Source organism: Trichoderma harzianum, assembly GCF_003025095.1.
Source record: "Trichoderma harzianum CBS 226.95 unplaced genomic scaffold M431scaffold_18, whole genome shotgun sequence".
NCBI classification, from domain to species: domain Eukaryota; kingdom Fungi; phylum Ascomycota; class Sordariomycetes; order Hypocreales; family Hypocreaceae; genus Trichoderma; species Trichoderma harzianum.
The window spans coordinates 11,176-25,801 of NW_020209266.1; the positions used below are offsets into that span (position 1 = coordinate 11,176).

General features: G+C 37.5%; 2 protein-coding genes across 2 annotated transcripts; one reads left to right on the forward strand and one right to left on the reverse strand.

Moving 5' to 3' along the window:
• Positions 1-576: 576 nt before the first annotated feature.
• M431DRAFT_512826 (hypothetical protein) lies at positions 577-1,324 on the forward strand. The gene is made up of 3 exons (XM_024919913.1): positions 577-623; positions 683-850; positions 994-1,324. Exons 2-3 carry the CDS (start codon positions 827-829, stop codon positions 1,243-1,245), a joined length of 276 nt encoding a protein of 91 aa, XP_024769039.1. The 5' UTR covers positions 577-623; positions 683-826; the 3' UTR covers positions 1,246-1,324.
• Positions 1,325-2,274: 950 nt separating this feature from the next.
• Positions 2,275-14,537, reverse strand: M431DRAFT_9957 (hypothetical protein; the record flags this gene model as incomplete). The annotated part of the gene is made up of 3 exons (XM_024925166.1): positions 2,275-2,305; positions 12,002-14,044; positions 14,116-14,537. 3 exons carry the CDS (start codon positions 14,535-14,537, stop codon positions 2,275-2,277), a joined length of 2,496 nt encoding a protein of 831 aa, XP_024769040.1.
• Positions 14,538-14,626: the final 89 nt, after the last annotated feature.

Genomic DNA, 14,626 nt, shown 5'->3' on the forward strand with positions numbered 1-14,626 from the left:
ATTGTAAACGCTGTAATAACAACTGGCTATTTAAGTATTCTAATGAGTAATATAAAGTAAACTTATATATCTAGTTAATCTAGACTAGATTAATGTATATGTGACGAACCGGGTCCTATAGGCTCTATAGGTTAACTGTTTCCAAGGGACAAACCTTAGAGTGGTTCTATGGTTTATATTGGCGGAGGCGATTAGGTCGGTAACGGGCAATCTTATCACCAGCTAGTTAATATAAATGAGAATAGATGTCTGTATTCCAATCTAATTATATTATAAACGCTGTAATAACAACTGGCTATCTAAGTATTCTAATAAGTAACATAAAGTGAACTTATATATCCAGTCGTATATTCTAAAGTCAAGTAGAATCGCTCATAATCTTAATCAATTCGTTCCTGCGTCAATTAGAATCAACGTTGATTCCCGTCGACCGCTTCCTGATTAGCTACGCGGCCCGACGTTAATCCGGGAGTACCTACCCTATAGGCCCCTTGTCGCGACTATAAAAGCTGGGTCGTAACACGATTCTCCCCCTCCTGTTAGTCTTATCCCTAAGACCAGGTGATCTAGTATATAAGTATCCACACCTCCTACTTGTAGGTGTTCTTCTTGTTCTGTTACCTGTTCGTCGCCAAAATAACTTTCCGCGTTTAAAAATCTGCTAACTTAGCTAATACAAAAGGAAAGAAGAAGAAACTTAACAGGAGTGTGGTACTTACTGCTTCTATATTATCGCAATCCGTCGAGATAAAACCCTGCTTCTATTACAAAAAGAAGGGATCCTAGTATTTAGCTTCCGAGGTTAACTTAAGTCGCTGCTCGAAGTATGTCGAGGATTATAAATCTTATTGTAAGGCGTTTCTTACACCTTAACAATTATTACGTATTTCCCATCAGCGCGACCAGCTTGACAGTAAGGTTAAAGCCGTCGAAGAGGAAATCGCAAATCTTATAGCTAAAGTTATTCATCTTCGGAAATAACGTAAGGAATAGTCTGAAAAGGCAGCGCATGCAGTGTCCCGGGGTATCAACAATTTAGCGGAGCTGGAGCAGTTGGAGCAGAAGGAGCGTAAGGCGGAGGCCGCTCTTCAGGCTGCTACAACGCAGTCGGCAGAGGGTTCTTCTAAGGTCGTCCCCGCTTCTTTAGAATCAGTAGATTATTTAGGGATATTATTAATAGATCCTAAGCTGGCACAATCCCTAGGCTTTAATGGAGTTTTTCTACTAGCGCCATTAAGTTCTTAAGATGCTCAATAGGTTCCTATGTTTCTTCTTTTTCTTCCCCTTTTTCCTATTATACCCTATAGCATCGTTTACCGTCTTCTCCTGTTTTTATCACATTAATATCTTTTACCTCATATTCTTCTTCTTCTCCTTCAACAATAATTTCATCCTAGATAAATCTTCCAGTTTCTTCGTTAATTTATACTTTTTCTAGCAGGGAGATGTGAAATATTAGATGTATATATTTTCCTCGTTTTTCCTATCGTTCTAGAAGTTCAAGTTTATAGTTTACTTCTCCGATTTTTCTCAAAATTTTATAAGGTCTAAGTTTCTTAAAATCAAGTTTGTCGCTTGGCCTGTTTATTTTGATGTTTGCTTGCTTATTTCCTCGTGTATGTCGGTGGAGCCAGACCATGTCCCCTTCCTAAAGGGTTAGTCCTCTAATCCTGTTTTTATCTACGTATTTGATCATCCTTTGTCGGATGAATTTAAGTTATCGTCGCAGTTCGTCGTGTAATTCAATTATGTCTTCTGCCTTAATTATAGCTTTTTTAACATCTTCCCCTTACCTTGGCGGTCGGTAGGCTTCGGGTTTAAATCCATAGTTTAGGAAGAACAGTGATTTCCTAGTTGATTCTGATTTTGTGCTGTTGTAAGCGAGTTATGCAACGGGGAGGAGTTCTACCCAGTCGTTTTACTTGAAATTAATGTAATAGCGTAGATAGGTCTTAATTATTTGGTTGATCCTTTCCGTCTGTCCGTCTGTCTGTGGGTGGTAGGCTATGCTGGCCTTGTGATTTGTTCTTAATCTGGCTGTAAGTACTTTCCAGAATTTGGATACGAATGTATTTCCTCTGTCGGAGATCATGTCCCCCGGTAGTCTATGGTTACTTATAACGTATCTTATTATTACATAAGCTAATTCTTCTGTATTACTGGCTTCCTTAAATAGTATAAAGTAGGCCATTTTCGTAAGTCTATCGACTATTACGAAGATACTGTTGTAGAGTACCCTCGTGACTGGTTCTCTTAAAGAAGGTAGTTTAGTGATTAGGTTAAATAAGATCGATTCCTATGGTCGCTGTAGTACAGGTAGTAGTTGTAGCTGTCCGTAGGGTTTATGCTTAAAGCTTTTAGCTCGTCTGCATATCATATATTCTAATACAACCTTCTATATCTATTTCTTAATACCTTTAAATTTAAAGTATTATGCGATTTATTATGTGGTTTTTCTGATTCTACGGTGTCCGTTAAGTTTGTGTACGTAGACTGATTTCACCACTTTACTTCGCAAGTCTTCTGGTACCCAGATAAGTCTATCTAGTATCAGGTATCCAGTGTCTATAGAAACACCTTCTGGGTATTATTTATTTTCCCAGTTCTTAACGTATTCCTTTATATCGTCGATAATCGGGTCGTCCATCTCGATTTGGTATAAGGTGTCGATCGATCGGATAACTAGGTCTCCATACTGGTTTTTCTCCAGTATTTGTGCCTTAACTTCCGGGATTTCTTAGAAGTGGTCTAGGCGCCTGCTAAGTACATCAGCGCGTCCGTTGTCTGATCCGCTGCAGTATTTAATAATGAGCTTAAACTCGGAGAGTCGCTTATAATACTTAACTTATCTGCGGGATAGTTCTTATGTCGTTATAAAGTAAGTAATGTTCCAGTGATCCATAAGGATTATTATTAGAAATCGACTTCCTTTATAATAATGTCTCTAATACTGCTTACTAAGCGCTTAGTATATAGCCATAAATTCTTTATCGTAGATGGGATATCTAAGTTCTGGTCTATATAGTTTCTCAGAGAAGTAGGTAATAGGCCTGAGTTTCTCTTTTTCATCTGGTTGGCTGAGTACTCCTCCGATCGCATAGTCTAAGGCATCGGTTTCGATTATAATAGGTTTGTTTAGGTCAAACATCATAAGTACTGGTGCACTAGTGAGGGCTCGTTTAAGGCGTTTAAAGGCTGTTAGAGCGTCTTATGTAAGTTCGAATTTGACGTCTTTCTTTGTCAAGTTCGTGAGTAGCGTGGCAATTTTTAAGAAGTCCTTAATAAAGCGTCGGTAGTAATTAGCAAGTCCTAAGAAGCTTTATACTTACTTAACGTTCTGTGGCGGTTCCCAATCGTTAATCACCTTAAGTTTCTCAGGGTCTATTTAGACTCTGCCTAGGGTAATAACATATCCTAGGAATATGACTTTCTATGTATAGAAGTTGCATTTCTCAGGTTCCACCAGGAGTTTATTATCTTAGAGTATTTATAATACCTTCTTAACGTGCTCCTTATGTTCTTCCAAGTTCTTAGAGTAGATAAGGATATCGTCAAGGTATACAATAATAAAATAATCTACGTAGTCTCATAGTACGTAGTTGATCATTTTCTAGAAAAATACTGGGGCGTTTATGAGTCCGAAAGGCATTACCTGACATTCGTAAAGTCCGTATCTTATGCAGAAGGCGGTTTTCCATTCGTCGCCTTTCTTAATTTAGATAAGGTTATATACTCCTTTAAGATCTAGCGAAGTAAAGATCTTGGCTCCTGTAAGCCGGTCTCTGATTTCCGGAATCAGTAGTAGTAGCGTAACATCTTTCTTAGTTATTGCGTTTAATTATTGGTAGTTTATAATAAGTTGAAGTTTACCGTTCTTTTTAGGCACGAATATAACTGGATATCCTGCTGAGGATTTAGAAGGTCTAATGTAGCCTTTCTTCAGCTAGTCTTTAATCTATTCATCAAGTATCTTAAGTTCGGTAGTACTTAGGTTATAGATTTTATTAAACGTTAGGACTTTATCGTCCATAAGCTTAATCTCATAATCCCATTAGCTATATTCTAGTAGTCTAGTGTTAAGTTCTTTATTAAAGACTAGTATATACTAGAGGTCTGTTAGTATATTCTTTAAACGTTCTAGTGTTTATTAGTCTCGGTGGTATAATTCCTTAACCTTTTGTATAATCAAGTTAAGAAATCTAAGCTATTTCTTTTTTGGTTTCTTGATGTATTTAACTATCCTCGGGAGCTTCTTTAGCTCCTCCAATCATACTTGCTTTATGATTTTTTATTTTTCCGTGTGTTTTTTCGTTTCTTGGTTTAATGCAGGGGTCACCGATCCTGTCGTCGGGGATGTTATAGCATCCTGTCGATCCTCCTGATCTAGTTACAGTATATCTCTAAAATCAATTAGTTCAGGGCAAGTTCGCTATCTCGCCTGGCCTCTGATCTAGTTAATGTCGGGGTTACGTAATTTAAGCCAATCGTATCCTAAGAGTATATTATATTCTGCGATATTTGCAATATTAAATTTAAACGTATCCTTAATTTTACTGAACTAGATTATAAGGTGATCGGTCTCGCGGTCGACAGTTCCGTTATTATATATAAATTATTATTTCTTAATACTCGCAAGGGTATATGGTTTCTCTTTCTTACGATAGTTTAACTATAGGCGGTTAACTAGTTAAGGCGTAATATAGCTTGTCGTAGCTCCGGAATCTATATAGACTATAATTGGTTTATCGTTCAACCATCCGTCTACTAGGAATTTCCGTAGTTTCTTTCCTCCTGTTATAGTATTCAGGTTATAGTAGGTCGCATCGTCGGCGCCGTTGTAATAATTATTACCGTAAGGGTCAATATTAATGTCGTCTAGGTCTAAGGTAATCCATCCTGGTTCTTTATTTCGAATATTATAGCGTTCACACCAGGTGCATCCGGGTTTAGGTACGTGTCTGGCGGTGAGCTTATGGTATTTCCGAAGGTTGTTCCAGTTGATTCCTCGTAATTCGTCGTCATCGCCATGTCTTACTAGGTTGAATCCTTGTCGTTCCAGGTTGTAGGTAACGTATGCAAGGGCTCGGCGTTAGTACTGATGTTTCTTACAACGATCTTTATTGCAGAGCGTAAATTCTTTTTGTCCACATTCTACAGCCCCGTAGTCCTTATACTATTCCTGAAGTTTAATTATGGCATATTATTTACACAGTAGTAGCTTACAGTTGATAATATTAGCTTTATTACATTAGTCTGTAAGTAGGATATCATCGACGTAGTATAAGGTCGATTCTAGTATTTTAGCTATTAGGTATTTGTCTACGTTGGTCTTAATGTATTGTTGAAACTGATTTTTGTGTAATTGGATCCGGTCGTAGGCAGTACTTAGATTAATCTATTTAATCTGTCCCCATTGTTCAAGGAGTCTCTGTTGGTCTTCGAGTTCTTTTTATTATATAATTTCGTCGTAGTGTTGGTTTTCTTTAATAATACCTTAGATTCCGTATTAATCTTTATGTTATTCCCAGTCGGCTGTGGTTATCTTACAAGGGTAATATAGTCCCTTAGGTTCGACCGATCTACACTGGTCGCACATATGCTTCTCAAGGTCGTTGATTTCTTCCTAAGTTATTCCTTCATAAGGGTTATATTATATCGGAGGTGCTGTATCTGGAAGATCCTCGTTGTACTGGCGTATATCTTTGTTTTATTTCCATTCTCGGAGTACCTCTTCCTTATCCTCGAATTTATCGTTTTATTCTTACTTATCAAGGCTTTATTAAACAAGTTATTTAACGTAGCTAAGGTCCTCCTAGGTATCTTCTTCAAGCATATTCAAGGTTTATATACACCCTTTAGGGTACTATCCCGATCCTTGTTTATCGCTGCAATAGGTCTAACAGTTATTATCATAGCACGCTAAGAAGTGTAGGATGTCATAGTCTACCGAAGGTCTTATAGTATTAATAGTTCGGTTCTCCTTAGGCTCTGGGACAGGCGTAAATTTCTTATCGCCATCTTTCTTAGGGGCTCGACAATATTTCTTCACGTATCCTTTCTTTCCACAATTATAGCATTTAACGTTCTTACGTTATACCTTAATAGTACTAAGGTCCATAGGTCCTGGCTTTCTATCGTTGTATATCGCAAAGTCCCTTTTCTTTCCCTAGTTAGCGTTATTACCAGAGTAAAGATGCTTCAGAACTATCTTCTAAGGATTTCCCTCTCTCTTGCGTTCCTAGCGTCGCTGAAATTATCGTTCATCAATACAAGTGGCTTTTTCCGCAAGTTTATCAAGGGTATCAGGTTTTTCATCTCTAGAGAGTTTATCCTTAACGTCTAAGTTAAGTCCCTGGTAGTAGAGCATACGTTATACTTCGTTATTTAAGTTAGTCCTAGCAGCTAGGCGTATAAAAGCGGTAGTGTACTTTACACAGGGTCCTTTTTGCTTAATTTAAAGGAGCGCATCTTCGGCTTCTTTAGACTTATCAGTTTTTCCACATAGTTTCTTAAGTTGTTTTTCAAACGTAGCGTAATTGTCGAATAAGTCAATTATATATTATTTCTTAGGTGTCTTAGTTTATTCAAAATCCCTAAGGTATAGTTTAAACCAGTCTTTAGCGGTTTTAGACAAACAGGTTCCTACAGTTCAAATCTTTATAACATCGTTAGCCATAGTGGTCGGAAAGTAACTAAAGTAGTTTCTCATATCCGTAAAAAATTTCTAAATTTACTTAGGATCTCCTTTAAATTTATCTAGCAGTGGTGGTTTAATAATTTCTCCGGGTTCCCGTTAACATACCGCAGGGGCTGGGTTTACCACGGGGTTTACCACTGGTGTTCATCCTTAAAGCGTCATTATAGTAGTTACTTAGGTAGCAATTATTTAGCGTAACTAATCCACAAGTTCTTTAAGTACCAAGAAGCATTATTCGGCTTCTTACGTATTAGCTAGCGGTTAAGGGGCCATTTTAACGTCTTCAGGGGTTTCTTTGAAATTATCTTATATTTTAATGTCGCTGTTGTTGTAATTACTTTAAGCTTCGCTCTTGTAATCAGTGTCGTTATCTAGGACTCGGAAGCTCATCAGCTATTAAGTCCTTAGTATCTTATTACCCGTAGGTCCAAGGTGACCGTCCGAACAAGAGTTGTTATCGTGTGACAAACCGGGTCCTATAGGCTCTATAGGTTAACTGTTTCCAAGGGACAAACCTTAGAGTGGTTCTATGGTTTATGTTGGCGGAGGCGATCAGGTCGGTAACGGGCAATCTTATCACCAGCTAGTTAATACAAATAAAAATAGATGTCTGTATTCCAATCTAATTATATTATAAACGCTATAATAACAACTGGCTATTTAAGTATTCTAATAAATGACATAAAGTAAACTTATATATCCAGTTGTGTATTCTAGAGTCGAGTAGAATCGCTCATAATCTTAATCGATTCATTCCTGCGTCAATTAGAATCGACGTTGATTCCCGTCGACCGCTTCCTAATTGGCTGCGCGGCCCGACGTTAATCCGGGAGTACCTACCCTGTAGGCCCCTTGTCGCGACCATAAGAGCTGGGTCGTGACAGTATAGAATATTAATCCTTCCCTAGATTAATAAATAATTTATTAATCTACTGTTAGATTAAGAAGTTATGTCTTAATCCTTCCCTAATTAATTAAAGGATTAAAGTTAATCCGGTCCGGACTAACCTGTTGGCCCATTATTGCGACCTTAAGAGTCGGGTCGTAACAGCACCCTTTAATAAGGCAAGAGGATTTAAACCTAAGAATACTAAATCAGCGTTTAAGGAAGGCCACTTAACCCCGCTTATAAATTATACCTTACGAAGAAGCTACACCTTTTTACGCTATATATAAGCTAGCTCAGCCTACCTTTCCTCCTCTTCTTAATAATCTACCTCTTTTATTTCCTCGGTGTTTAATCTACAATTTACTATCTTTATACTATAAACGCAAAGCAATTAATAAAGCTTCCGCAGCCTTATAAAATAAGCCAGAGCCTCGTCACGCTCCGCCTTTTGCTAAGTAAGAAGTTCCTTATAACGCTTCTGTTAAGTAATTAACGCCTCCTCCGTAAGCTCTTCCTAGTGCTTTAATTATTTAAGCTCCTCTGTAATATAATTTACTAAAAGTAGACGTTAGTATAAACAGTACCTAAGAGAAAAATATAACACTTATAAGAAAACATAGGAATAAAGGAACTATTATATAAATAACCTAAATAATAATAATAGGCGTATATATTACTACCCTTAACGGCTAGATAAGAACGTTTATTTAGGTAATAAGAATAAGGTAATACTTTAAAACTAAAGGAATAAATAAAAGCTACGTAAGAATAATATTTCTCTATAGACTTAGATTTAGGCTTTTCTACTTAGTTAAATATAATAATAATAAAAAAAGGAAAAGGTACTTACCTAAATAATAAGGGGGCTGTAACGCTTATGTAGGATGCAGCTTAAGCCTTAAGGACAAGACCAACGGGAGGGGAGTACTATATTACAAACTAATACATTTTATAATCATAATAATAGGCCTACAGGGTAAGGTACCCTGGAACTATAATAGACCAAGGACCTAATTATAGTAAGGCTTATGCTATAACAAGTGAGCTAGAGTAAGCCACTTCTTATTTAGGAAACCAGCTTACTCTAGGATAAGTGAGCTTAAGTAAGCTCTAAACTATATATTTATTTTATAACGCTTGTTTAAGAATAGTTTAAATAGCTAGTTGTAAATATAAAATAATACTTAATTATACCTATAAAGTATTATTTACTAATTGTGTGAATAAACCCCTTTTATCCTTGTTAATTGCCTGCTAGTCCAGCCTGGCCTATCCGCTAATATAAACCTAGTATAAGGTTTATCCCTTGGGAATTCCTCTTATACTAACCCTATAGGAGCTCAGCTTGTCACATAGTATAATTATAAATAAAAGTATAATATATTTAAACTTTTATATTATTAATAACCTATAAATTAATACTTTTTTTAATATAAAAAGTAATATTATTATAATAATAAAATATTTATAAAAAACTAAAGAAATTTTTAAATAAGTTATATATTATTAATAGTAATATAATATTATATTAAGTATTTATAATTTTTTTAATTTATTATAATACTTTTATAATATTTTTAGTTTATTATAATACTTTTAGTATATATATAAATAGTTATAATACTTTTTTAATATATAAAAATAATAGTAAATACTTAATATTATTTTTAATTTAAATTATTACTCTTTTATTATAAAATTTATAAACTTATAATTATTTAAGGTTAAAGTTATCTTTAACTTTAGTAACTAATACTTTTACTAACGCTAGTATATTTAATAATAAAAAAAAGTATTAATTTTATTAAAGCTAGTACCTTAGGAAAACTTTAATAACAGTAGTAGATTAAGGGGATTATTACCTAAGGAGAAAGCTATTGTAATATAAATTATAATATTAAATATTATAATATTTAATAATAAAGCTAAAAAAACGCAAAGTTAAAACCTTATATTATATTTTTTCGCTAAGTACGTAATACACTAGGGCATTATACTGTAATTTAATATAACTTACTAAAAACGGTAGTATAGGCGCATTAATTTTAGTACAGGCACAGGCTACTACTGTGAAAATAGAAATATACTACTGTGAAAATAGGAAGACTTATTTTATATAGTAGACCGGCGGTGTTTTATTCATCCTACATAGCGTCCGTCCTCTTGGACCCCATATTGAATCAGCCTGCCCCAGTAATATTTAAGTGGGGAATGCATTACAGTACTTATGTTGTCTCGAGATACTTACAACCAGCTTAATTTTCGCTTGGATGTATGTATGATTGATCGCTGATAGAAGGAGTATGCTTATATTTAGGCCAAAATTGGGTAGCAGAATGGAAAAAGGCGGTCACAAACTCTGCTTCTTTTGTGAATATAAATACTTATTCAATTTCCTCGCTTTCAATCTCTGGCGCATTCAACTACCACATGGCTATGGTTTCTCCTACATACCTCTACCACGGTGTAATCAATTTTCACGACTGAAATTCATACCCGCCTATTATCCCTGGTTTATACATCAATATGGCTAGTTTATCTACTGGTACTGTTATTATAAATAACACCAATATGTACGTGCTACTATAGATCCAACCTACTCTCATTGTATATACACATACATTCCTCTCATAAATGCCACGAGTATAACTTGGATCAACCCAATTCGGTGTATATATGAGGAATAGCTTATTTTCCCTGCCTCCCCTGACTAACACGTTCATTAGCAAAAATAGGATGGCCTCAACTACCACTCAAAACGCTCAAAACGCTCAAAGCGCTCAAACTCCTGTCTCTACCGTTGATCCTGATGATTATGACCCGTCTTATAATCTCAACCGCTATCTTGCCGATCAAAATCATTCACCTGGGTATAACGAAGAACAAAGTCCTGAAGAAGTAAAGCGAAAAAAAGAATTAGAGATAGAGGGCTTGTTATCAAAGTTGCTTAAGACATAGACTCTCTCTACGGCTAGATGCTAGTGGAGAATCAAGCGGCTCGTTGTAAGCATATAGGCATATCGATTATGTCACCATGTTGCATATATTTTTATTATATAGCCAGTTTTTATACACGATAGAACCTCTGTCAGTTCATTATTTATTCAATTTTATCATTACCAGAAAACCTTGACACCCTATGTCTAAATACCTATTGCTCTATGAGGTCTAAGCTTGTTAATGGCACACCGTATGACCTTAATGCCCGCAGTTAGCGGACAAAAGTGAAGCATGGGATAAGAACTACACACAAAATATTAATATGAATACTTTGTGTACGCACTTTACACACCCATCATGTTATCTTAAGAATACATATGGAGTCAGGGACCATTGAGTCTTGCTACAGCAGCACCAATTCAAGAAGTACATGGACATAAAGAGCAACCAACATGACCGAGAGTAGTCCCTCGAAGACCTGCCGGGCAGGGAATTTTGGTAGGCACATCAATATAACGTAGAAATGTACATGTCTCTCAAAGATTGATAGTCACTAAATATCATTTATTTAATATCTTTGTGTACCGTGGACTTTCAAGTTCTTTCTCTTCAGTCACTTGGAAATTGGCAAAATCCTATTTACCAATGGTCAACTGGGTGGTTTGATGCCCATATCTTCAAGACGACATACTCCAAGCTTCTCGTCGGCCAGAATGGATAAAGCAGAAAATTCAACTCTCTCCAATTCATCAAGGTGATCCAAAATTCTTTGGGAGGCTAAACTATGCCAAGCAAAATCGTCAAATGCGGGTTCCATGATAATGCTATCAGCTAGGATGTCAATGTCTTGGTTAATGAAACGGTAACACGTCATTGAAGCGGGACTTGATTCCGTTTTTAAAGACAATTGAACGTAGAAGCGAGCCTTTGCATAAGGCTTGCTGCTTTTCATTTCAACCAATTGCCGAGCGCGAGTGATGCAAGACATCGTCTCTTCGGTACTTAAGGGAAGTATTTTGAAAAAATGTTCGATAAGATATTTCAGGTTTACCTCTGCTATAATATGCGCATGGTATAGAAGTGCTTTGGCTGGGTTCTTCTGTAGGACTCTTTTTTCATCTTCTTTTTCAATGGAAGCCATCGTATATAAAATGTCGCTCAATTCAGGGCACAATAGATAGGTTTGACCCCTAATGGATTCCATACCCAAGAGAAAAGATGTGTGTTGGTTCAAGTTCGGTGCACGTTCTAGGACGGCTATCAAAAGCTCCATAGATTCATGCAGAATCATACGTGAAGCAAATGCAGACTTATATAATCTTTTTATGATTGCACTTAATCCAGATTCATATGGTGCAATCTCAGGAGGCCTTATTGCCCGAGGAGATGCCTCCAAAAAGCCGCGAACAATCGTCGGAAATTTATGAAGACAAATATCGGCAGAATTTATGTCTCCACCTAAAGAAAGAACGAACTCTTCTTTAAAAACTTTTATCAACTGCCAGCTAGGTTCGACGGATCTGGCAAATAAGAATTCTCGAAGAAGGCAGGTGGCGTGTGATTCGCCTTTGTCCTCTACTCGCGACTGTATGAACTCATCAAAAGCAGGATCACCGATGAGTATAACATCAAAGCATGGAAGAGGATACCATTCTGGTCGGTCATCCCACGGTAAAAGACCAGCCTCGAAGAGTCTCTCAAAAGCATGTAGCAGAGTAGTACCCATGTGGCACTCGCAAATGGAATCTTGTGCAAATATTTGGCCTAAAAGCCAGAGAAAGTAATGTAGCGGTGAACCAAGTCCTACTCTTGCATACGATTCAGCGAATATTCCATGATATTGCATAATACGAAGTTGGCAGAGAATGGTAGTTGCAAGATCTATATCGACACGATGTGTTTGGCTTTGTGCCAATATGTCTTGACCAATCTCGGACTCTGTAAAAAAGTCGAACAATGTCCTGTGTATGAAGTCCACTCGTCTAGAAAAGTACTGATTCGATTCCGATGGATCTGATCTCATTCTTTCTGCAAGCTCTTCTGGAAGCAGATTAGAAAAGTCATATTTAACGTCTTTAACGGTAAGGAGCCCGGCAGTCCGGATGGAAATAATCTTAGACGCATCCACACAATTATTCGCTATCTCCGAAACTGGCAGCTGGTATGACTTATTCAAAATATTTGCCTTCATCGTATCATTTGTAATGAGCATAAATTGAAGCGTGCTCAGGCGGAAATCGAAGATGCACCTGCAAGCGTGGGAATATATGTCGAAAAAAGTTTGATTCATGATGATCAAACTGAAATATCGAGCTGCTTCTTTCTCATATATGTCTGTGTCTTCTCCAAGTCTCCCCCACATATCTGCATAGAGCTTCTCAAGCTCAGAAGGTAGTCTCGACAAGCGCAAATATATTTCATTCTGCTCGTCGTTGTTCCGAAGTCCCCTCTTGACACTCTCAAGTGCTAGAACGAGCCAAAGATACACTCCCTCAGCTTTTTGGACGATCAAGCTTCTCAAGTCCTGTAGAAAATCCGACGGATACCTCTGGCTCTCGGGAATGGCTGCAGATACAAGTTGTAGCATATCATCCTTGGTCAAGTCGTTGAGTTTGAATCCGTCATACTTTGAAAACTTTTCCAGAAAAACATCTTCGCTCCGACAAGATATACAGATCTTGACGCTGCGTAGTCCAATTAGAAAATCTAGAAAATGAAGAATTTCTTCAATCTCAGTCGCCTCGTCAAGACCATCGATAAGGAAAAAAACTGATCGTTTGCAGTGTATCATTAAGGAATGAAAGATGGATTCCAATTCTGAGATTTCCCAGTCTCCTATGTTGTCCTTGCCTCCAGAGAACTGTAATTCCGACAGCACATGGTCGACAGCACTGCATTCGCTGGATAGTAATTGATGAGTCAAGGAACATAGTAATCCCCTGAAATTTCTTTGTAAGTTATCTCCAGGCTTCCAAAAGAAGTGTGATAGAATCAAAGTATTGGGACTCCATTTATCGACCCCTTTCTGTGTGTTTTCATGTTGAAGGAGAAACTTCATAAGAGTGCTTTTGCCTGCACCAGGCTTTCCTTGGATCCAGAATACTCGTCTCTCGGATTGAAGCCATTGGACAAATCTTCTCCAAGCAGCCGCTGAACTCGAGGCTGGCGCTCCATCTGGTTCTTTATTTGCGTCAAGCGAGTCAAATATCGAAACATATGTAGCTTTGTGCGCAGGTTTAAGTTCAGTGCGCCGGGTATTCATAGACGCGTACTTCAGGCTGCGAAGGAGACGATCTTTCTTTGCTTCAGAGTATGCTGTGGATTGGGCATCATTAATCGACTGTATCACTTGATTCTCGGAATCTTTGATCTGCTGTCTTGTCTGAATACTTTCACGGGTAATAAGATTGGCCATTTCAGTATGGCCCGCAGCAAGTTGAGAAATAAAGTACTTCATGGTATCTGAAAGGTCGTTAAAAGTTTCCCGGCGTTGGAGCTCTGCAGCATCGCTCTTCGTGCTACATACAGAACTGTGTCAGTTTACTATTGTATGAGGCTGAAATAAGGAACAGTGCAGGGATAGACGTACCATAGACGAACCAATATATATGTCTCCAACGTTTTCTGGTACTGGCAAAATATGTTGTAGAGAGATGTGATCTTTCTTTTATGCCTTGTAGATTTATATCCCGCGATCATCGCCTTTATTGTATTTCCAGGTTTGCAATGCTTGGTAACGTGCTGCATCTCTTTCTGCAGTTCTTGGGCGGCTTTGCTACATTTCTCAGCTATTGCGTAGAGCTCCTTATCACTGTTGGTTTGCTGAACAGAGACAGAACATTGTCTCATACTATCCAATAGAACCTGGATAGATGTTGTGTTTTCCTCCATCTGGCGGTCAGTTGTCGGGCGACCATCATAAACATCTTTGCAGAGGGTCAAAACTTCTTTGGTAAAGGAGATGACCTGCATAATGCTGCAGACCATCGACAAAGCCTCGAATCCAGACATTATGATCGCAAAATTCGCGTCATGTATAACGGCTTTGAAGTTGGGAGCTTGGAGATGCGAGCGGGGAAGAGAATGCCTAGAATGCCTGG